The sequence below is a fragment of the Xiphophorus maculatus genome, chromosome 20 (genome assembly GCF_002775205.1).
Source record: "Xiphophorus maculatus strain JP 163 A chromosome 20, X_maculatus-5.0-male, whole genome shotgun sequence".
NCBI classification, from domain to species: Eukaryota; Metazoa; Chordata; class Actinopteri; order Cyprinodontiformes; family Poeciliidae; genus Xiphophorus; species Xiphophorus maculatus.
The window spans coordinates 25,926,166-25,947,164 of record NC_036462.1 but is presented as its reverse complement, the minus strand read 5'-3'; the positions used below and the strand labels follow the sequence as shown (position 1 = coordinate 25,947,164).

The following is a 20,999-nucleotide window of genomic DNA, read 5'->3' as shown; positions in this document are numbered from 1 at the left end:
AAGGTCTGGGTTCGAAAGAGCAACATTTTCTGAACAGTGACCAGGCTATTAGCCTGCTCACTCCTTTTTCTGTCCGCTTCTTTGTGTTTGACTCTCACTTCCTCCGGCTGGGAATGCTTGAATTCATTTCACGGCGTTTATCTTTAAAGGCTGCATGTGTTTCATCCTAAAGCATTTTCTTTGTTTTGGGGGGGGGTTCATCAGCAATGTTTTCATTTAAATATGTTCATATGGCTTGGCTGTGTCATATTCAAGTCATAAACATTTTTTTGTTTGTTTTTGCTGTTTTGTTCTCCCTTCTTGTCATATTAAACCTCCCTGGACGTGCAGCTCAGGTTACAGACCTCAGTACCAGAAGCCATTTATTACCACGATTTCATCACTGCACTTAAGTTGGCTCTTATGTTCCCTCTCTGATATTAGCAAACAAAGCTCACTGTGTGTGTGTGTGTGTGTGTGTTTTGTGTGAGCCATGGGTCTTTCCTGTGTTAAATTTTCCACAACTATCTATAAAACAATATCTATAAAAAAGATATTTATGATCCTGATCATGTCGCCTCTGAAGTGATCTTGTAGTGAGGAAATAGTAAACTGCATGAGCAAAATATTCACACCCATTTGTAACACACTGTGACTTCACACTGGCATTTTAGTCAAACTTTACTATATTTTTTGATACTTTGTGTGATAGGCTAAAACAAAAGAAATATAAAGCTTTCAATTAAAAAAATATTTGTTAAGATTCTTTCCTTTACTGTCATCTAATAGTTTTTGTTCGAGCTTGATTTACTTTCCAAAAAGAAATTAAATTGTAAGTCTCTGTGCCAAATATTGACCACAAAATGCAAACCAAACATTTTTACATGAACAAAAGAAGTAAATAAAAACGATGCATTTATTGTCATTAATCAACAGGTGTGTGTTGCACCACCATAAAAAATAAAATGAAATCACAATTGAATCTGTGGAGGCTTACTGTTACATAAAGCGTGAAAACGTCTTAAATTCTGGAATAGTACTTGTTATTATCAGTCTCTATTTCATTAAGTAGATTTGATTCATGTGCAGAAATCTACAAACTAAAGAGTGGATTAATGTAACGCACGGTATGCATGCTCCACAGTTCGCATATCTGCTGTTTTATTTCGAAATTGGGCCCCTGAGAGCCCCGCTTTCAATGCTCGGCTGGGTTTCATGGCGGGAGGGAGGAGCTGTCCGGGGTGCTGAAGCTTTTCCCGACGCGGCCGCAGCCTGAGGACAGACAGACGGCAGAATCTGCCTCCCAGAGTTCCTTGAAGCACAATCTGCTTGTTCAGTGCGGACTGGGGTGGAACAAAAAAAGCTCAGACACGCGTGAACGACTCTTGATTATAATCATGACGGCTACGCGCAGACGAAAAATGCACGTGAGGCAGATGCTGCAGCGCATCCGCCTTCATGATGACGATAAAGAACATATACAAAAATATGTAATCAGATGGGATCTGTATTGTTTGTTTGGTTGTTGTTGTTTTTTATCCCCCGAGATAAACACTCGTGTGATATTTTTAGTCCTCCCGCTTAGACGTTCTCCTTCAGGAACTAGCACCCAATCTAAACAGAGGTGGACGCCGGACTGACGTCAGAGTACCAGTGATGTGACGTGTAAGCTCCCCCCTCCTACCAACATCACGACCACAGACGCGCACTGACACCGAGCCCTGCCTTTCAGCAGTATTTCCTCTCCCACGACAAGCTGGTTCCTTCCATCTCAGGGAGCCGGTTCCATCAGGAACATCCTGAATTTAACGACTGATTCATCCATTTATGTCATTATTAGAACTGCGCAACGTTTACATCTCGCAGGGCTTTTTTTCTGTTTTTTTTGTGTGGAGATTATATATATATATATATATATATATATATTTTTTTTTTTCTCATCTTGTTGATTTCCCTCTGACATGGAAGTGAGATGCCGTCCAGCGGTGATGTGCTGTGTTTTCGCCGTCCTCTGCTCCGCGCTGTCCCGCTCCCAGGCGCTGTCTTACGCGGACAGGCAGTACCTGAACGAGTGGGCTGTGGAGATCCCCGGCGGGCTGTCCGAAGCCGAGGCCATCGCCAAGGAGCTGGACTACCAGCTGGTCCGACAGGTAGGCGACACCCGCACCAACGCCCTGAAGCACCAGCTTTAATTAATAATAATAACAATAATAATAATAATAATAATAATTTTATTTAATTTAATGAAAAAAGGGTGTCTTACGTAGGAGTATTTTAACGTAGGCAGAGCCAGAACAAGAAAAGTGTGTTTTTTTTTTGGGGGGAGGGGGGGGGGGGGGGTTAATGAATCGTCTCATTTCACTGAGGAAAATAATAATAATAATAAAAAATTGGGTCCGGATTTTTATTTTTTATTTTTATCTTGTCCATCACTCCACTTATTCTAAACACGACAAAACCGTGCTAAACCTGCTGACTTTCCCTCGGTGATTTTGATTTGCGACTATACTGCACATTCCCAGTTTGCCACAGGTCATGTAGAGACACAGCAGAGGTGTAGAAGAAGGTGTAGTCAGATTAGACCAGCTTTCAGACATGGTAGTGGCAGCATCATGCTTTGGAATTGGTTTCTTTAGCAGAGAAGTTTTAGTTTAGCAGAAAAGGAGAAAGAAGCAAGGGAAGGTCTGAACTCTTTGGAGCCTGTTGCTCTGGGCATCAATCGGCGTCCTTCAGCAGTCTTTCAAGCTATCTGCGGACAGTTTATTTTCCAAGGACTTTATATTTCCAGCGATATGTGTAAAGATTAAAACTGGTCTGAGCCTTTATGTGGCAACAGTTTGGCCGATGCAAGCTTTAAAGTCCCTGAAGATGCTGGTCTGATCTGTGTGGGTTATTTATTTTATCTTCATTTGAAAAAAATAAAATAAATGAAAGCCTGTAAAGTAACCACTGCTTATCCTGTTACAAACTGATCTGCAACCGTGTATTACTATATATAATATAATCAGTTGAAATAAAGAGCTAAGAAATAAAAGTGCATCACCAAATGGTTGATTTTATGTTACCTCCAGTTGAGCAGTGTGCTTATCTGTCCACCGTCTGACGCTCTCTGCAGATCGGGGCCCTGGAAAACCTCTTCCTGTTCAAACATGGCAGCCACCCTCGCAGAATGAGACGCGGCGCGGAGCACATCACCAGGCAGCTCTCGGAGGATGACCGGGTGGGTTTTTAAGTCTCGGGGTCGTTCTGTGCCCGTAAACGCGCTGGAGCTCTCTCGTCTTCAGAGACCGGCAAAATCAAACCTCTTCGTCTGTCGGCGCAGGTGTTGTGGGCAGAGCAGCAGTACGAGAAGCGAAGGAGCAAGCGGGCGGCCCTGAGGGAATGCAGGGACTGCTCAGTGGACAAACTTTTTGACGACCCCATGTGGAACCAGCAGTGGTACCTGGTGAGTTGTAGTTTGTTTTCAAGGCTTTCGAAAAACCCATTTGAGCATGTTCAGTTTTAGGTCAGAGGTGTGTGGATGTTGCACATTTGTGATTGTGGTTTGAGCGGAAAAGTGTTTTGAGTGGTCATTTACTTCCTGAAGGCTATATGATGTGTACTTTGGGTTTGTTCGCCTGCAGATTGTCTGCTCTCCTCAGACACCCACATGCATTTTAAAGCCCTGTGAGGGCTGGACGGGTCCACGTTTTGTCCCGTAGCCTCTCTTTTTTTTTTTTTACCCCTCCAGGGGGTCTTTTGTGGGCTCTAGTGTCCCTTATATGAAAGTAGGTTGACAGGAAAGGGGGAAGGAAAGGGGAGAAGACATGTGGCAAATGTCGGTGGGTCCGGGAATCGAACCCGCGTTGAGGACTCAAGGCCTCCAAACGTGGGTCGCGCTATCCCCTACGCCACCACAGCGCGCCCATCCCGTAGCCTGTTAAGTAGAGATTAATGGGAACACCTCTGCATTTTTCACACGTAAAGCATCAGCCGGTTTGTGTGAATTAATTAATCCAAGTGTTGCGATGGAGAGAATAAACAGTGAATATGCTGCATATGTACACACACCGACATCAGATTGCAATATGGAGGGGCAAAAAAAAGCATTCTGTCAGGCAGCGCCAGCCAAGAGAGCTATTTGCTTAATTGGTCACCCGGTCCCTTGTGGAGATGAGAGGGTTTGGAGAGGCCGTAATCCAGTCGGATGGGGTAAGCCAGAGCACAACGCATTAAATCCTTATTTAAACGGGACGTTTTGACTGTCCCAGGGCATGTAGTTAGAGGAAAGATTGCAATCAAAGCAATAGAAAACAACCAGCTGTCCTAAAAGAAGTCATAAAAGCTCATGGGCAAAAAGAAAACTTTTTGCCAGGTGGGAATATATGAGAGAGGCATTTCATTAGGGGTAAACAATAAAATTAGGCTTAAATGCAAAAACATCCAGCACATTATTGTCAGTCATTTGTCTTGAAAATCATCCTTTTCCTTCTGTGCTGCACTATTCCACGTTGTTCTAACTGGTAAAATCCCAGCTTTATAGTTTTAGTTGCAAAGTTCACACTTGATTTTTTAAAACATTTAAATACAAACATTTGACAAGTGTAGCATGCGTTTGTGTTCGCCTCTGGAAACTTAGTGTGGCTGGATGAAGTGCCTGTGAACTTCAGCTTTCAGGTCTTACTCTCGATTGGACGTAGGTCTGGACTTTGACTGGGCCATTCCAACAGATGAACGTGCTCTGTTCTTAACCAATGGTGTTCAGCCACAGTCTAATGTACCTGAATAACACACGACTCGATGCAAGGCATCCGCTAAACTTGATCACTTACTTAAGGAGGCGTTTCATCCATTTGACTGGAGTGTGTTAGAGCAGGGATGCATTTCAAAGTTGCATGAAAAGTGAGTGACTTTCAACAACTCAAGGACTGATCTAAACCTTGGTTAATCACAATAAACCATTAATAAATTAATTGCAAGATCAATTAAAATGAGCTTGATAATTTCCATCCTGATGGTTCATATTTTTTTGAAGGACAATTTTTATTGCAGCTACATCCAAATCCGTTTTATTTATGGTTTCGTTTTTTTTTTTTTTTTCTCGTTTCATTTATTGTTTTTGGTTACAACGTTTTATTTTGGATACTGAAGACATCTTCCTGTTCCAGTGTTGAGTCTTCTTTACAAAGTGAAAGTTTATTGGTCTGTAAGAGGGCATTATTATGCCATTATCGATATATCACTTGAAAATCATCTCAAAACAGCAATATTATCATTTACCACAGTGATTGCTGGGACAGTTTATCGTCCAGTATAAGATTGTTATTGTGCCAAGTCAATCTGATGACAAAAAATATTGAAAGCAAGTCATTTTAACACTATGTAAAATGCCTTGCATTTTCCAAAAAACAAAAACATCAAGTTATTAATTTTCAACTGCGATTTAATGAATATTATATCCTCTGAGCTACTTTTCTGGGAATAAAGTGGCAAACAGAGGCAGAGGAGGAGCATGTTCACCGTCAGCTGTTAAGCTACAGGGAACAGATGTGCTCTGTTATTGACCGGATCACCTCACATGACCTGGATTAACGGGTCAAACAGGTGAGACCGACCAGTTACCCGAAGAGAGCAAATCCTTATTTTAGCCATTTTTGGGGCTTAAACGTCATCGAATTCTTTCCACAAATCGGACTTTTTAAAATATTTATTATTAGATGTGTGGACGTCTGAAAGACAGATCCGTTCTCTGGGCCTCGACTCTTTTTTGCAGCTGTACTAACAGAACATGAGTCATGCTTGCAGCGACCGAGAAAGCAAATTGAGATGAATCAGCTTTGCCGATGAGGGATGATGACACTAATGGGATCGGCCTCAAAGCGCCACTTTTTGTGTTTCCACATCAAGCCGTGTCTGTGTCACCGGGAGGACCGGGTTACAACTGGATGCAAAAAAAAAACAACAACCCGGCAGCAGATTGAACAACCGAGCGGAGGCATCCCTCTGTTTTTAACATTGTGGCATAAGGCGTTTCCCCACAGAGCCGGCAAAGGAAGGATAACGAAGGAAAATGATTAGATAACACAAAGACTGAGAGGTCATAAAAGACCGCAGTGACAGCGATGCTGGCGGACCCGATGGATGCTGATACTGGAGTTAGGGTGGAGCTCTGTGATGCGATCAGAGGTAGAGCGCTGCAGCAGGGAGCGAGAGATGAAGTGTCTTTATCTATTATGAGTGGGTGACTGCATGAGCCTAATTAGGGGGTGACTCATACATGTGGCCTGAAATTCCTCTCACATGCATGGCTGCGAGGTTGTCGGTCTGTGTTAATAGTGCATCTCTTTGGGCATTTGTTGTTCACGTCATACCGTCTGTTGTAAAGCAAATCGTCCACAGCTGGAACGGATTCTTGTCCTGAGTGAAAGAGCTGCGATAGGTGAGAGGAGGGGGCAGAGGGGGAGGCAGGGAATCAAAGCGGAGGCCAACGCATCGCAGGGATGACTCATATCTGGTGAGGAGCTCTGCAGCGTAACGCACAATGTGCAGAGCTCTGTTTTTAGTCTGAGCTTCTTCCAGCTTTGAACCACAAAACTTCTCAAAACGGGAAAGACTATCGTTCAGTCATCCTCGTCTCCCTCTGATTATGTTAATGGAATCACTAAATGTGAGCTGGGCTCCCCTCCAGCCCCCCATGTCCATGTGCACCAGTGTGAGTCTTGAGCGTCAAAATGTTGTATTGAAAGACACAAAAGGCTCAATTAGTTTGACCTTCCAGTCACACTCTCCCTGTGAGTGGTTGTGCAGCAGCAGGAGTGGATTCAAACTCCTACAAAGAAAAAAGGCTGACAGCCCAGTGATGAATGTCTGTAAAGGTCAGCAGAGTCAGCGGGGCGGAGGGAGGAGAAGTTCATTATGATAATTCCTGAAAAGCCTTGTTCAGGTGAAGCGGTCAGAAAGAGATAAGAAGGGTTTTGTTTTGTTGTTTTTTTTAAATTATAATTATCAATTAAAGTTTTTCTTTTTCTGTCCTCCACATCCAGCAAGACACGCGGTCGTCGTCCTCGTTGCCGAAGCTGGACCTGCACGTGATCCCCGTCTGGCAGAAGGGCATCACGGGGAAGGGAGTGGTCATCACCGTCCTCGACGACGGACTGGAGTGGAACCACACAGACATCTATGCCAATTACGTAAGACACCGTTTCCATGGTGACAGCCTCCGTCGTCTGGGCCTGCCGTTGCCGTGGCGACGCGCGCCGGCGACACCTCACGAGGCGTTTCGCAGAGGCAGTGATGAGCCTCTGCTGACGCCTGTCAGCTCAGGGGCCTCCAGGCTTTTTGAATTCGTAACTGCTGAGTTTGAAAACGCATTTCTTTGTTTTGGTTTTTTTTTTGCATCTGCAAGGCCTCTCTGACTCTTTTATTTATTTATTTCACAAGAAAAATTCCAATCAACAGTGTGATATGGTATGAAAGCAGCGCTTACAGGAGCCATGCACACAGCAAAGAAAAGGGAAGGAAAGCAGAGAGCGAAGATGAGGAATGATGTATGACAACAGCTCCTAATGCGATTAGGCTCAGGCTTATTAATCCAGAGATCAATCAGGCAGAATGTTTATTCATAATAATCAGGGCAAATTGTCAGCATTCATTTGCATAATTTATAATCATTAAAATGACAATCACAGACATCTGATTTCATTGGATATGGAAACTGTTACTGTGAACCAGAGGCAACAGGATGACAGTGAAACTCTTTATTTCATTGTTTTATGAGACTGACAAACCGGAAATAAACGCAGGTTGAGGAAGACCAGGCAGCCTGTTAATTCATGACAAAGTTGTCTGTCAAGAACAATTACAGAATTATTATATTCTGCATCAGATTCTTCTTTGTATGAAAAAATTCACCCTGCTCCCTTTTATTTTTTTTAAAGGATCCGGCAGCCAGCTACGATTTCAACGACAACGATCCAGATCCTTTCCCCAGATACGACTCCACCAATGAAAACAAGTAAGTCCAGGTTATACTCTTAACCAATCTCAACTTTTTAGTCTCAGACTGAGTTAAGGCCGGTTAAACAATTCAATTGTATGTGTTTATGTCTTCATTGCTTCACTCATTTATTCATTTATTTAAATTTTGGATGTTTGTGGTTTTACGATGCGAAGCACTGTGAACTGCCATGTTGCTGAAATGTGCTATACAAGTAAAATTTGTTATGATTTTTTTACAATTTATTTATTTGGGTAAATCTTCCATAAAGAGACTATTTACGGCAGATATACTTATTTTAGCTATTTGTTTATTTGGTAAAAACCAAACCTTTCTTAGAAGAAATGAAGATATTTGTGGTTTACTCTTTTCCTTTTAGGCATGGCACCAGGTGTGCAGGGGAGATTGCAATGCAGGCTGACAACAACAAATGTGGCGTCGGAGTGGCGTACAACTCCAAGGTTGGAGGTGAGAGCTTTTGATTTGAGCTAAATGTGAGCTTCAGCTTCACCACCTCTTAACGCCGTGTGTGTTTTGTCTTATCTGCTGCTTGTTTGTTTTTATAAGCGGCAGTGTTTGGTTTTGAAATTAAAGATGGAACGCGAGTATTTTAGATTTTGTCTCACCTTTGACTTCCTCTGAACTCTCCACTTGACCCCGATCATCCGAACCTTTTCCTTCACACCACATGGCTGCTTTCATGTCGAAATCTTACTTCTCTGGAGAACCTCAGATAATGTAGCCAAAAAAGTGTGTTGAACTTTAATGTTTCTGTTTGGGGTTTTTTTTAACCCTCAGGAATTCGCATGCTGGATGGGATTGTGACGGATGCCATCGAGGCGAGCTCCATTGGGTTCAACCCCAACCATGTGGACATCTACAGCGCCAGCTGGGGGCCCAATGACGACGGCAAGACCGTGGAGGGTCCTGGCCGCCTGGCCCAGAAAGCATTTGAATACGGTATTCAGCAGGTATAGAAAACATAACACAGACACCATTTTGTACTAGAAAATTATACATGCACCCTCAAACCTTCTGACATTTTTTGACATCGCTACGTCAATACTTTTAGCTGTAACTGCACCAAAGTTTTGGTTTAGAATTGACTCAGGGGTAATGAATACAAATGCATGTTACACATATTTATTTTATTTTATTTTTATTTTTTAAATCTTTGCTTCAGAATTCGGTGTAACTTTGTGCAAATAATTCCCCAAATCACTCTGGCATTTGTTGATGTAATATGTCAAAACGGTTACAAATTCAGGGAGTATGAATACTTCTGCAAACTACGGTATATTTAGCTGCTGGGGTCTGCTAACAGGAGCAATTATATGCAGCAGTGGTGAGAGTCAAATGGATCAGGATCAATATAAAACCATGCAGTGATCTGCTAAGTGTGAAGATTTTAATGACAAAAACGTTGTAAACGTTGCACTGATGCTAATTGAACTCTTTCTTAGAAACATCAAACTGCATCCTAAGCTGTCACTTTTTTTTTTAATCTTTCATATAAAATAACTGTTTTAATTCATTTTAAACATAGTTTAGGATCAGCTTTAGATTCTAACCAGCAGGAGACTATCTGATTCAGACATCCCAGTATCCTCCTTTCGCTCTCTGTTTCGTCTTGTGTAGGGTCGCAATGGGAAAGGCTCCATCTTCGTCTGGGCATCGGGTAATGGAGGTCGCCAGGGCGATAACTGTGACTGCGACGGCTACACAGACAGCATCTACACCATCTCAATCAGCAGCGCCTCCCAGCAGGGCCTGTCCCCGTGGTACGCCGAGAAGTGCTCCTCCACTCTGGCTACGGCGTACAGCAGCGGAGACTACACTGACCAGAGGATTGTAAGTACAGAGAGAGAGACGGAGCTCATCTACCTCAGGACTTTCTTCATCGAGCCTTCTTTGTTGTTGCTTTTGCCTTCAGACCAGCTCCGATCTTCACGACGACTGCACTCAGACTCACACTGGAACCTCGGCTTCCGCCCCACTGGCTGCTGGGATTTTTGCCCTCGCACTGGAGCAAAAGTATGAGACTCTGCAAGTCACTTAGCAAATCAAAGCTTTGTTTTGCGCGTTTCAATACATGCTCACTGGTCTGCTTGTTTTGTGTTGCCTCAGTCCGGATCTCACGTGGAGGGACCTGCAGCACATTGTGGTGTGGACCTCGGAGTTCGACCCGCTGGCCAATAACCCGGGCTGGAAGAGGAACGGAGCGGGGCTGATGGTGAACAGCCGCTTCGGATTCGGGCTTCTCAACGCCAAAGCACTGGTGGACCTCGCAGACCCAGCCGTGTGGAAACACATGCCGGAGAAGAAGCAGTGCATCGTCAGAGACGACGCTTTTCAGCCAAGGTACAGGGAACATTTTGAGGCAGAGATAATACATTTTGCTGCATAATCCAGCATAGGAGAGCGCTAGAGTAAAAAAAAAAGAGTTTATGTTGATTCTTCACTTTATGCTGGATTAGCAGTCTCAGTATCCCCAACACGCATGTTCTGATTACCTTGTGTTGCCCCTGTTTAATCTGAAAGATTTGCCTCTCCATTTCCTCTGCTCTGCTTAGCAGTCTGGACGGCCCCTCTGGCTTCATGCCAGCTCGAACGCATAAATCCTTTCATTCATGTCTGGGACGGATTGGGATTAGTTGCATTTTGCAAATGAATGACCAAATGCTGCGAAATCTGCAGACGCATATTGTGTGCACTTGGGACTGCCGCTAAACACGTAACATGGCGGCATGTAACGAGTGCAACTAGGACTTACACTGACCAGGTGTCAAGTCTTGACCAGCGTGTGTAGCCTGACTAGTGTGGAGCTTTGCGAGATCAAGAGAATGATGAGTAGGTCTGTGAAAATGTTGGATAAAGTTGTGAGATAGCAAAAAGAAACTTTCTAGTGTATCACTTTAAATGTGATACAGTCACCAATTGAAAGAAATGTATTATAATTTAATATCTAGGTGAAAAATAGGAGAATTTCCTTTGTGGGCGATACAAATAAAAATAAATATATATACAAGATTACCGTACTAAACAAGCCGGTTAAAAGATGATTGTTACTCCTCCAAATTTAAACATAATAATGCATGCTTTTAATAATTGTCCTTCTTTAATAATAGAAATGTCCTGAGCCAGGGGCCATGTGACGTCCTTGGGTTTGTTGACGTCGCAGCCGCAGCTAATTCTATGCGTTCCGCAGGGAGCTGAAGGCGGCGGGAGAGATCACCATAGAGATTCCAACCAAAGCCTGCGAGGGCCAGGAGAACGCCATCCGCTCCCTGGAGCACGTGCAGGTGGAGGCCAGCATTGAATACACCCGGAGAGGAGACCTGCACATCACCCTTACCTCCCCCGCAGGTCAGAGATGTGCACACATGAACACAAGGATGTGTGGCAAACAATAAACCCAGATGTAGTTGTAAACAGTTCGCTCCTTTGGGTGTTGCCTCAGGTACAACCACTGTGCTTCTGGCCGAGAGAGAAAGAGACACGTCATCCAACGGCTTCAAAAACTGGGACTTTATGTCGGTGCACACCTGGGGAGAAGACCCTGCTGGTACTTGGACATTGAAGATCACAGATACTGTGAGGGTTTTTTTTTTAGTTTACAAATCAGTACATCATATTGCTTGTTTTGTAGATGTGAGTATCTCCTATTGCCTTTTAAGCCCTCGTATTCTTTTACGCAGTCGGGGCGAATGGAGAACAAGGGGCGGATCTTGAACTGGAAGCTGATACTCCACGGAACATCGGAAAAGCCGGAACACATGAAGAAACCTCGAGTCTACATTCCTTACAACGCCGTTCAGAATGACCGGCGTGGGGTGGAGCACATGGATGACATGATGGAGGTGAGCCTCGAACTTTTTCTGATGTCGTCGAACAGCCAAAAACTTTAAGGCGTTTTCATTGGGATTTGAGTGGAACTACATTTTGCTGCAATTACAGCTTTAGGACTTCAGTAATACGTCTTTGCCGCCTTTGGATGTGCAGAGAAGATTTTTCCCCCCCAATCTTCTTTGCAAATTCAGCCACAGTTAGACTTGCTGGAGAGCAGCTGCCTGTCAAACATTCATTTCCAAGATCCCTCCTTAGATTTAGGTCAGAATAATGAGTGCACCATTTTAACACATAAAAGTACCTTAACTAAACTGCTGAATTGTAGCTCATGCTGTACTCTTAGAATTGCTACTCTTATAGGTTTTCTTCAGCCTATTAGCTTTTAAAGAGCTTCTGGAAAAATATTCACCTCCTTCACTTTCTTCACTTTTTTCCATGTTACAGCCTTTTTTCAAATTGTATTAAAATAGCTTCAAAATTTTACACAGAAATACCCAACTGCGACAACAATGGCAGAAATGTGTAGAGATATTTGTAAAATCACATTTATGTAAGTAATATCTATTTATATATTTATACAGAGAGGTTTTTGGTATGTGTAGCCTGACAAATGGCAGCAAGGGTATTTTCAAGGCTGGAACCGAGAAAGATAAGATGCAAAACTCGGCCGCAGGCTCAAAGCTGGTCCTGGTGCCGTCTCAGATTAAGACTCATTTCTGGGCTTCTCCGTCCAATCCTTGAAGATGAGATCAATTTTTGTCTTACACGCTATCACATCAGTTCTGTTAAAGCCAAATGAAACACAACGCAACCCGCACGCACATTCTGAGGATTATCTCTGTTTTTTGTTTTTTTTTTCTTCTTACAATCTGCGTCATGACCAAATGCCGTGTCTTCTTTGTGTCTTGTTGGTGACACAGGAACCCACGCAGCCCCGCCCCCCTCAGAAGACCGGGGCTGCAGAAGCCTCTCCTTCAGTCTCAGAGAAGGAGCCCAAAAGCCCCTCAAGCGGTTCCCCACGCCGCCCTTCCCTGGCCCTGCTACGTCTCCTTCAGACGGCTTTCAAACAACAGGCCACCGTGTCGCAGCGTCCCGGGGCCACAGCGAGGCCCCTCTCTGCCCGGAGGAAGCAGCAAAGTCGGGGTTTTCTCCCTCTTCCTACGAAACTCCCAGCTCATAAGCTGTACCAGGCTCTGGACTTGATCAACAAGTTTAGCGGGCCGGGGGACAGCCTCTACAGTGACTACAGCGACGGCTTCTACAACATCAAGCCGTACAAGCACAGAAACGACCGGCTGCTGCAGGCCCTGTTTGAAATGCTGGATGACGAGTAGAAGCCAGGGAGGCGCAAGACGCAGGAGGAGAGGAGAGGAGAGGAGAGGAGAGGAGAGGAGAGGAGAGGAGAGGAGAGGAGAGGAGAGGAGAGGAGAGGAGAGGAGAGGAGAGGAGAGGAGAGGAGAGGAGAGGAGAGGAGAGGAGAGAGCGGAGGAACAAGACAAAGAGATGAAAGAAGGCAGCCGGATGTCAAAACCTCTAAAGGGAACCTTGAGATGAGAAATACCCAAAATGCTGCATTTCTGATTATCTACTTCTAATCCATAACTGTCTGTAGATCCGTTCTTTCATCCAGTCCTTTAGAGCAGTAAACTCTTTATTTCCAACATGGACTTGTTTGGAGCCTGCGTGCTGTGAAGTATATCCTCATGTGGAGCATCTAAATGCATTTAACCAGAAAACAAAGGGATGTAGAAAGTTTCGGTGGCCTTGGCTCTCTTCTCTTTACTGCCTGCTTAAGCATGCCACCGTTAGAATATAAGTTTTGCAGTAGTATCTATTTCTATATTGTCATCCGGAAACAATGATTGTAATATGGTTTGAAAGCCCTTTTAAGCAAATCCCATCTATATGTAGTTATTCCTGATGCTCTGAGCTACTGTAATAACTTTTTTTCTTTACCTCTGAGTAAAAGTTTATTCTATAAAGCTGAAAGGAAGTTAGATAAATCTGAAAAATTCCAGAAACAAATTGCAAAATGCTAAATTGATACTCTCTGCAAATTATTTTGAAAATGTTGGCTTTCGATCTGTTCTCAGGGTGTCAACAAGCAACACAATAATAGCTTTATTTTCTATATACTTACAAGTATTATGAGAAATAAATGTTATTCAGAAAAATTATTTGCTATCTAAGTAAGCAAATACAAATGTTTTAACTTGCAAATCAATAAGGATAAACAAATGTAAAAAAAATAAAAAAGGAATTTAAAAATCACAAAAAGCTAAGCAAATACCCCAGCAGTTTTTTTTTTGTTTCGAGTGCAATGCTGCATTAAAGAAATTATTTTTCTATAGATGATTTAAGCCTGTGAAATAAGTTTAATAAGACATCAGAACCTTTTAAAAATGTATTTCTTTGTGGTTTCCGGTCACACAGTTTGTGGCTGCAAAGTCTGTATGGTTATAAATATGTATAACTACAAACACTGCCAAAAATGTTGCTGTCGAAAAGCTTCGCAAAAGGAAGAAAAAAAAATTGTTTTCCAGCTTATGTACCAGTGGGGGAAAAAAAGAAGAAAAAACTTCACCTGGCCCAAACCTCTGTAGAATAGGGGCTGAATCCTGCAGCATCAAAGCACATTCCTGTTGAACGCCTTAATTTCTGCTATGATTACTGGGCACATTTAATCTCCGTTTAATGTTGATCAGTTTTGCTGGATTTAGCATTTAGTGTTTGTGACATGAATCCTTCTGGAAGCCGTCACGGGGAGTCTCTGCTCTCTGCCTCGGGTCGCCGCCTCAGCAAAGTGACCCGTTTGGTTAAAAGCTTTTCGTGCTCCAACTCACCTTTCCTTCAGAGCAGCCCGTGCTGCTTTCTTAAACACTTCTGTTGACAGGTTTTTCAGTCAAACGTCGTTTACACAAGTTAACGTTATGTTGCCATTTCTGTATGGATGTATAAAAAAAAATAATAATCTGAAATTTATCGAATAAACTGCAAAGTGATACCTTGAGTCTGAGGTGATTTTGTCGGGATGCGGAGAGGTTTTTTTTTTTTTTTTTTTTAGGGACATTATTACCTGTGACCACAGTAAAAACCTTGTGTGGTTCTGTGAGTGAAAATGTCAATAAATACAGAAAATATGAGTTTTTGCTATATTTTCAAAAACCCTTCCAATAATTTCTCTCTTTCAGCTATAAAAAATTCCAACTGCACACTTAGTTTTTGCAAAGGTTTTGTTGGCTCTAGTGGCCTTTATTTGAAAGTAGTTAGACAGGAAAGAGGGGGAAGACATGCGGCAAATGTCGCCTGGCCGGGAATTGAACCTGCGACCACCGCCACGAGGATTATGGCCTAAATATATGGGTCGTGTTTTGCCCCTGGGCCACCACAGCTCTGCAACTGCACACTTATTTTGCTCAACATAATTACTTTTTTCTGCCTTGAATTCAAGTAATGCAATAGTTGTTTATCTGTTTATTCTAAAATAGTACTGACTTCCTATTGATATGTTATGATTATTTGCGATTGTGTAGTCTGGCAATTACCTGTTTTTATTTTCTTTTTGTTATTTTTGAGTCAATCATGTTTCGTCTCCTTCCACAAATTTTTCAAAATAGCTTCCTTGAATTTTGTCCCGTTTTTCCTGACAGAGCTGCTGTGACTGAGTCAGGTTTGAATGGCAGCCTTGTTCCCACACAGATCACCTCTGCTGACAAAACAACACACAGTCACCAATCCAGAAAATAGTAACAAACATTGCATTTTGTCAATACTCATGTTATACGTTGGTGAATGTCCAAAAGCGACTCTAACCAGATGGGGGCTTTAGTCTCGATTTAAAGGAACTCATGTTTCAGCTGTTTTGCAGTTTTCTTCAGTTTCAGATTTGTGGTTCATAGAAGCTGAATGCTGCTTCTCCATGTTTGGTTCTGGTTCTGGTTCTGGTTCTGGGACTGCAGAACAAGCCAGAACAAGAAAACCTGACGCCTGTCAAAAAGTAAGGCCTAAACAAGGCTGAATATGTAAGCTCCATATTTTCACAGTGAATCGGTTTAGCATACTTACTACGCCATCTGCTGGTCTGATTTTGCTCAAACGTCCTCTCATGTTTTCCATGCAGTCAAGTGTCTATTTCCAACTAAGTATCTCCACCTCGTGGACAAAACAAATCCAACGTCAGTACTAAGTTCAACTGTAAATAAAGCAAGTAAAACCCAGACATTTAGTGATTCTCTACTCTGAGCTTCTAACCCCAGTGTGGGAAGGAAGCTAAATTGTTTATCTCTGCTGTTTCTTGATTGTGTGTACATTTTCAGCAGTTGCACTTCCCTGGTTTTGTTTTCCTCAACTCCTCCCCACACATCTGGCTGTCTGGATTTTGCTCCTAGAGTCAAAGCTGCAGGAAAAAAAAACAACAAAAAAAAATGTTAAGAGGAATGTGAGAGGGGGGGGGGAGCTGCTGGAAAGAAGATTCAGTATGAGCAGCAAGAGGAGAGGAAAATAATCTGAAAGCCATGAGGAGGAGAGAGAATCTGAAGCTTTGGAAAACCAGTGGCCAAACACCGTGGTTTTAATGGCAAACGCTCAGGAAGAGGCTGGCTGAGCTACCCAGAGAAATAAACACAATGGGCAGAAATAGTTTCCTGCACTGTTAGATTAGATTAGGTTTTGAGAGTTTAAACCAACAACCGATAGCAGTATGGCACTTTTCCTGTTCTGCAAGTCTCCTGCAGGTTAGTAGACTCTCCAGGGGCAACGCGCAGTCTCTTTCTTTGGTCATTTTTTTTGTTCTCCTAATTTATTTATCATTGGCAGCTGCGTATGTGTGTCGCATGTGGGTTAAAGTTGCTTTTGTTCTGAAAGTTGTAGTTGAAATTCATTTCAGAAATTCGTCAAGTAAAACATAAAAAGTCTATGGGACTTGCATGCCTTCAAAGATGTTTGACATCTAACTGTCTCGTTTGTTTTCTATTTTTTGCCTAAAGTATCACATGAGGTCTTGCAGATTACATGCTTTTATTCATCTAAATGTCATTTTTATCTTGTTATTTTCCTCCCTCCAAGTCAAAACAGACAACTACAGCAGAAAACTTTGGGTTTCAAACTGCAGCAAAAAACAATAGTGTGGTAAAGTAGTTGCCCCCTTACAGATTTCTTTTCTTTAATGCTTTTATTTGACGACACCTATACATTTTAGAGCATGAAACAAATCTGAGTATCAGACAAAAATCACATGATGAAATACAAAAAGCAAAAAGGGTTTTAATTAAATGAAAAAAAGCAACTTATCTGGTTGTGAGGAAAAGAAAGTTGTTACCTATTAACCCATAACCACAGCTGATCAACATAGGATTAAAAACAATACTTAAATGGGGGTATTATGTAAAATCAACTTCTTGAGCTTTACATCATGTTCTAATGTTATTCCATCACCAAAATCATACCTGGGAGTGTTGCTTTGATTCTTTCATGCATGTTTGAGAAATCCTTTAATTTCCTGTGGCAACCATTTGTGATGCCTAAACGTTTGCTCTCTCCACGCATCGCCTATTTCCACAAAGCTCCTCCGTGCAGTCACCACAGAGCAACTCGTCAACTCCTACAGACTAGCAGCAGCAGCAGCAGAAATCCTCAAACATGGTGGAACTGAACATCTGCTGAGCTCATCATACTAACTACTTTGCAGTCCAACTCTCGTAATAATAATGGTTGTAGGCAGCATAATGGAGGAGCATTGTTGTGATGACTTGTTGCAAGAGGAATATCAGAAAGAGCAGGAGCTTCTTAAAGCCATAGAGGGCTAATTTCAAGATGTCAAATTGCAAAGTCAAATTGCTTTTGAGTTATGTTTGATAAATTCAGGATTTTTATAGCAACTGAAGGTAATATAGTTACTTGATTATGCTGTGAGATGACACTATGTGCCTGGAAAATATCGACCCTGTAACCAGAACCTACCTGACAACATGAAGTTGACTAGATTATCTAAAAAAAAAACAACTAAAAGAAAACATCATGTCCCAATTTCAAGAAATTTAAGAACAGATCAGAAAAAAAAATCTAAAAAAAATGTCAACCGATGTCAAAAAAGGAGAAGGTCAGGTCAGGACTTAAACTCAAGCACCCCAAGGTAGCAAGTCCACCTCTGGATGGATCAAAATAAATTTACTTTTAGGAGTGGTCTGACGTTGAAATAAATTCAGATGCTGTAGCTTGACCTTTAACAGGCTGTTCATGTTTAAAACCCCTCAGGTTGAGTGAATTAATGTAATCCTGCACAGAGGAGTGGAAAAACATTTCTTCACAGGGAAGTAAAAAGCTTGAGCAGATTAAAACTGTTTTTATATGTTTGCCCAGGTTATCTTTGTCTTCATTTTTAAAACGTTTAAGTTGCATGGAAACAGCTAACATGGAAGAAATCTCAAAGAAGGTGAAAAAAAACCCCATCACTGCATTAGAGTGGATGAGGACAAGTTGCCGCTGTTTCACTGTGTGTTTGTCGTCATGCAGGCCCAGTCAGAATGAACAGAATACAGCTCCTTCTGTGCTGTTTTCTACTGTCTCTTATCATATGTAAGTATACAGAGCAATATGTTCTTTCACTTTGTATCAGGACAATGCATGCACACCGAAAAATGTGTTGAACAGACCTACTTGGACCTTAGATGAGTTGTGGGCCAAATAGTTATATCAGTTGCTTCTGATCATTTTTATAAAGGTAATTTCTGTATTTTGCTACATTTCTAGCAGAGTTTTAAACTTATCTGTCTCAGTGTTGGCTTTAGGTATCAGTTAAATATTAATAGGTGTGATTACTTTCCATATCCAAGTACAGTATGGTTTTTGTTCTTAAATGACAACTTTTTGTCTCTCTAGACTTCTTTAATGGACGTAGAGCTGCTGCCAGTTTGGAGTCAGCCCATCCCTTGTCTCAGGTGTTGGGAATGAAGGATGGAATGATACTGAAAGACATGTCTTCAATGAAGACAGTGGACTCAAAAACTCCACAGGAGACATCATGGGGAGCCCCTATGGTTTGGGGTGACAGCCACAATTCGGTGTGGCGCAGGGCAAAACTCTCAGAACGAGGAATTCGCATAGGCCTGTTGGCCCTTGTGGTGGGAACTTACGCCCGGTTTGTCCGTCATTTCCTCTACTCAGCCGAAAACCACTTTCTCCCTGGTCAGATGGTCACGTATTACATTCTTACAGACAACCCCCGCACTCTGGATCCTCCGGTTGAGCTGGGCCCTGGACGACAGATGAAGATGCTTCCGGCTGCGGAGCTGCCTGGCTGGGACAGGTTGGCTTACCGTCGCATGGTGCTGTTCGCCGAAGCCATCTGGGGGTCCATTGGCAAAGAGGTCGACTACATCTTCTGCGCTGACATTGACCAGGAGTTTGTGGGCCCAGTAGGGGAAGAAATCCTTGGGGATCTGGTGGCTACGCTACACCCAGAGTTTTTTGAAATGCCACGAAACAATTTCCCTTACGAAGACCAAGAAGAGTCATCCGCTTGCGTAGAGGAGGACGAGGGAGACTACTATTATACATCAGAGTTTTATGGCGGGGTGGTTTCTCAGATGCGCAGACTTGCTCGGGAGTGTTCTTTGCTTATACTTCAGGACCAGGCAAACAACATGATGGCCAAAGGACTGGAGGAAAGCTACTTAAACCGCTACCTGATCGACCACAGACCTACCTGTGTGCTCTCACCAGAGTACAGCTGGTGGGATTCGCCCCTTACTGCCCATGTGCCTAAAAAAAGACTGGTCTCATTGGGAAGGCAGTGTGAGGCTTATGACATAGAGAAGAGAGAACTACAGAGGTGTTGAAATTTTAAAAAATGGAAAGACAAGACAGTAATGCAATTTGCACTCATTTATGTACACAGTGGTGTGCAAAGTATTCATGCCCTTTGCACGTTTTCAAATCAGAACAAACTCCAGTGTGTTTTATTGGTCTCCATTAGGGGAATTGCCAAGAGGTTTGATCTAAACCACTCCATTGTAGCTTTGGCTGTAACTGTAATGTCGTTGCCATGGTGTAAGGTGAACATCCATGCCACTCTCAAGTCTGCTCTCTTACAAGTTTTCTTCCAGTATTCTCCTGTCTTTAGATCCATCCATTATCTTTGACAAGCTACCCTTTCTCTCATAAAGAAAAGCATCCCCACACCATAATTCCGCCTCCGCCATGTTTCAATGGTGCGTCCAAGTTGAACTCCAATGTTAGTTTTCCATTATACATGGTGTTTTGCAACTTTTTCCAGGTAACTGATGTGTCCCTGGCACATGGTGGTGCCAAACTGCAAATGGGATTTCTTCAGCACTCTAGACTTCCTCTTGCCTCTCTTCCATGAAGGAGTGGATAACTAACAGTTGTCCTGTCAACAGATACTCCTACCTAAGATGTTAATCTGCACCGTCTCCATGGCTGCTTCTCCTATTGATGCTGTGTCAGGCGTATCAGTTAAAAATCTCCTAAACTTTATCACTGACCTGTCTTTTGTTTTCCTTGGTCTTCATGATGCTATTTACTCACGGATTTACTTCAACAAACCACCAAGGTCTCCACCAAACAGCTGGACTTATATCCTGAAATTAATTCCGCTACATTTGTGGTTGTAATGTGCTAAAATGTGAAGGACGAGGAAAGAAAACATCAGTATTTTTGCAAGGCACTGTATCTCATGCCATTCCATGGAGGTGGAAAACGTGGCATTTCACAAGACAACTGAAAAAAATCAATGTAATGAGAATGCAAATAATAAAAAAATCTCCATAAAAGATTCATTTTATTTTTATGGTCTGTTTTGTGAGATAACAAATGGGTCAAGCAACCGTGCTAGAGCTAGCTGCACTGAATTAAAGGTCCATTGGTGTCAATAGCGCCTTTCCATGGACACTCTCTCTTCCCCCAGCAGACAAAGAGAAACTGACCTGTCTCTGCAAACAAAGCACTGTCCTCTCCATTAATGTCAGCCTCAGAGATACTGCTCCAGTGGCTTTGTGGTCGGCAGTGATAAGAGACAACAGTAAGTGCACACTTTCCCCACAGTGGCCAATCATTAACTGAAAGAGCCGCTGTCCCAAGGTCTTTAAAGACCAGGTGGGTGAAAATAGACTCAAATTGGGAGTTGTTTTTCTATGTTGCATGTGGAAAGAATTTGGGGTTATGACAAGAATGTATGCAG

General features: G+C 42.6%; 2 protein-coding genes across 2 annotated transcripts; both read left to right on the top strand.

Annotated features, from left to right (window-relative positions):
* The first annotated feature begins 1,668 nt into the window (after nucleotides 1-1,668).
* pcsk1 (proprotein convertase subtilisin/kexin type 1) lies at nucleotides 1,669-13,205 on the top strand. The gene is made up of 14 exons (XM_005813824.2): nucleotides 1,669-2,129; nucleotides 3,095-3,199; nucleotides 3,302-3,424; nucleotides 7,002-7,148; nucleotides 7,896-7,972; nucleotides 8,334-8,422; nucleotides 8,753-8,925; nucleotides 9,593-9,805; nucleotides 9,888-9,988; nucleotides 10,082-10,315; nucleotides 11,163-11,320; nucleotides 11,415-11,548; nucleotides 11,653-11,814; nucleotides 12,724-13,205. Exons 1-14 carry the CDS (start codon nucleotides 1,941-1,943, stop codon nucleotides 13,135-13,137), a joined length of 2,319 nt encoding a protein of 772 aa, XP_005813881.1. The 5' UTR covers nucleotides 1,669-1,940; the 3' UTR covers nucleotides 13,138-13,205.
* Nucleotides 13,206-16,217: 3,012 nt separating this feature from the next.
* On the top strand, nucleotides 16,218-20,598 carry LOC102232496 (globoside alpha-1,3-N-acetylgalactosaminyltransferase 1-like). The gene is made up of 3 exons (XM_023324462.1): nucleotides 16,218-16,536; nucleotides 18,314-18,376; nucleotides 18,680-20,598. Exons 1-3 carry the CDS (start codon nucleotides 16,503-16,505, stop codon nucleotides 19,636-19,638), a joined length of 1,056 nt encoding a protein of 351 aa, XP_023180230.1. The 5' UTR covers nucleotides 16,218-16,502; the 3' UTR covers nucleotides 19,639-20,598.
* The last annotated feature ends 401 nt before the right edge of the window (nucleotides 20,599-20,999 follow it).

Bases quoted from the DNA above. Each gene is read 5' to 3' on its own strand.
- pcsk1 (XM_005813824.2), top strand. From the start codon at position 1,941: ATGGAAGTGAGATGCCGTCCAGCGGTGATGTGCTGTGTTTTCGCCGTC. The intron at 9,989-10,081 runs GTATGAGACTCT...GTGTTGCCTCAG, and splicing joins GCCCTCGCACTGGAGCAAAA to TCCGGATCTCACGTGGAGGG. The intron at 11,815-12,723 runs GTGAGCCTCGAA...TTGGTGACACAG, and splicing joins ACATGGATGACATGATGGAG to GAACCCACGCAGCCCCGCCC.
- LOC102232496 (XM_023324462.1), top strand. From the start codon at position 16,503: ATGGCACTTTTCCTGTTCTGCAAGTCTCCTGCAG. The intron at 16,537-18,313 runs GTTAGTAGACTC...GTCGTCATGCAG, and splicing joins GTTCTGCAAGTCTCCTGCAG to GCCCAGTCAGAATGAACAGA. The intron at 18,377-18,679 runs GTAAGTATACAG...TTGTCTCTCTAG, and splicing joins TCTACTGTCTCTTATCATAT to ACTTCTTTAATGGACGTAGA.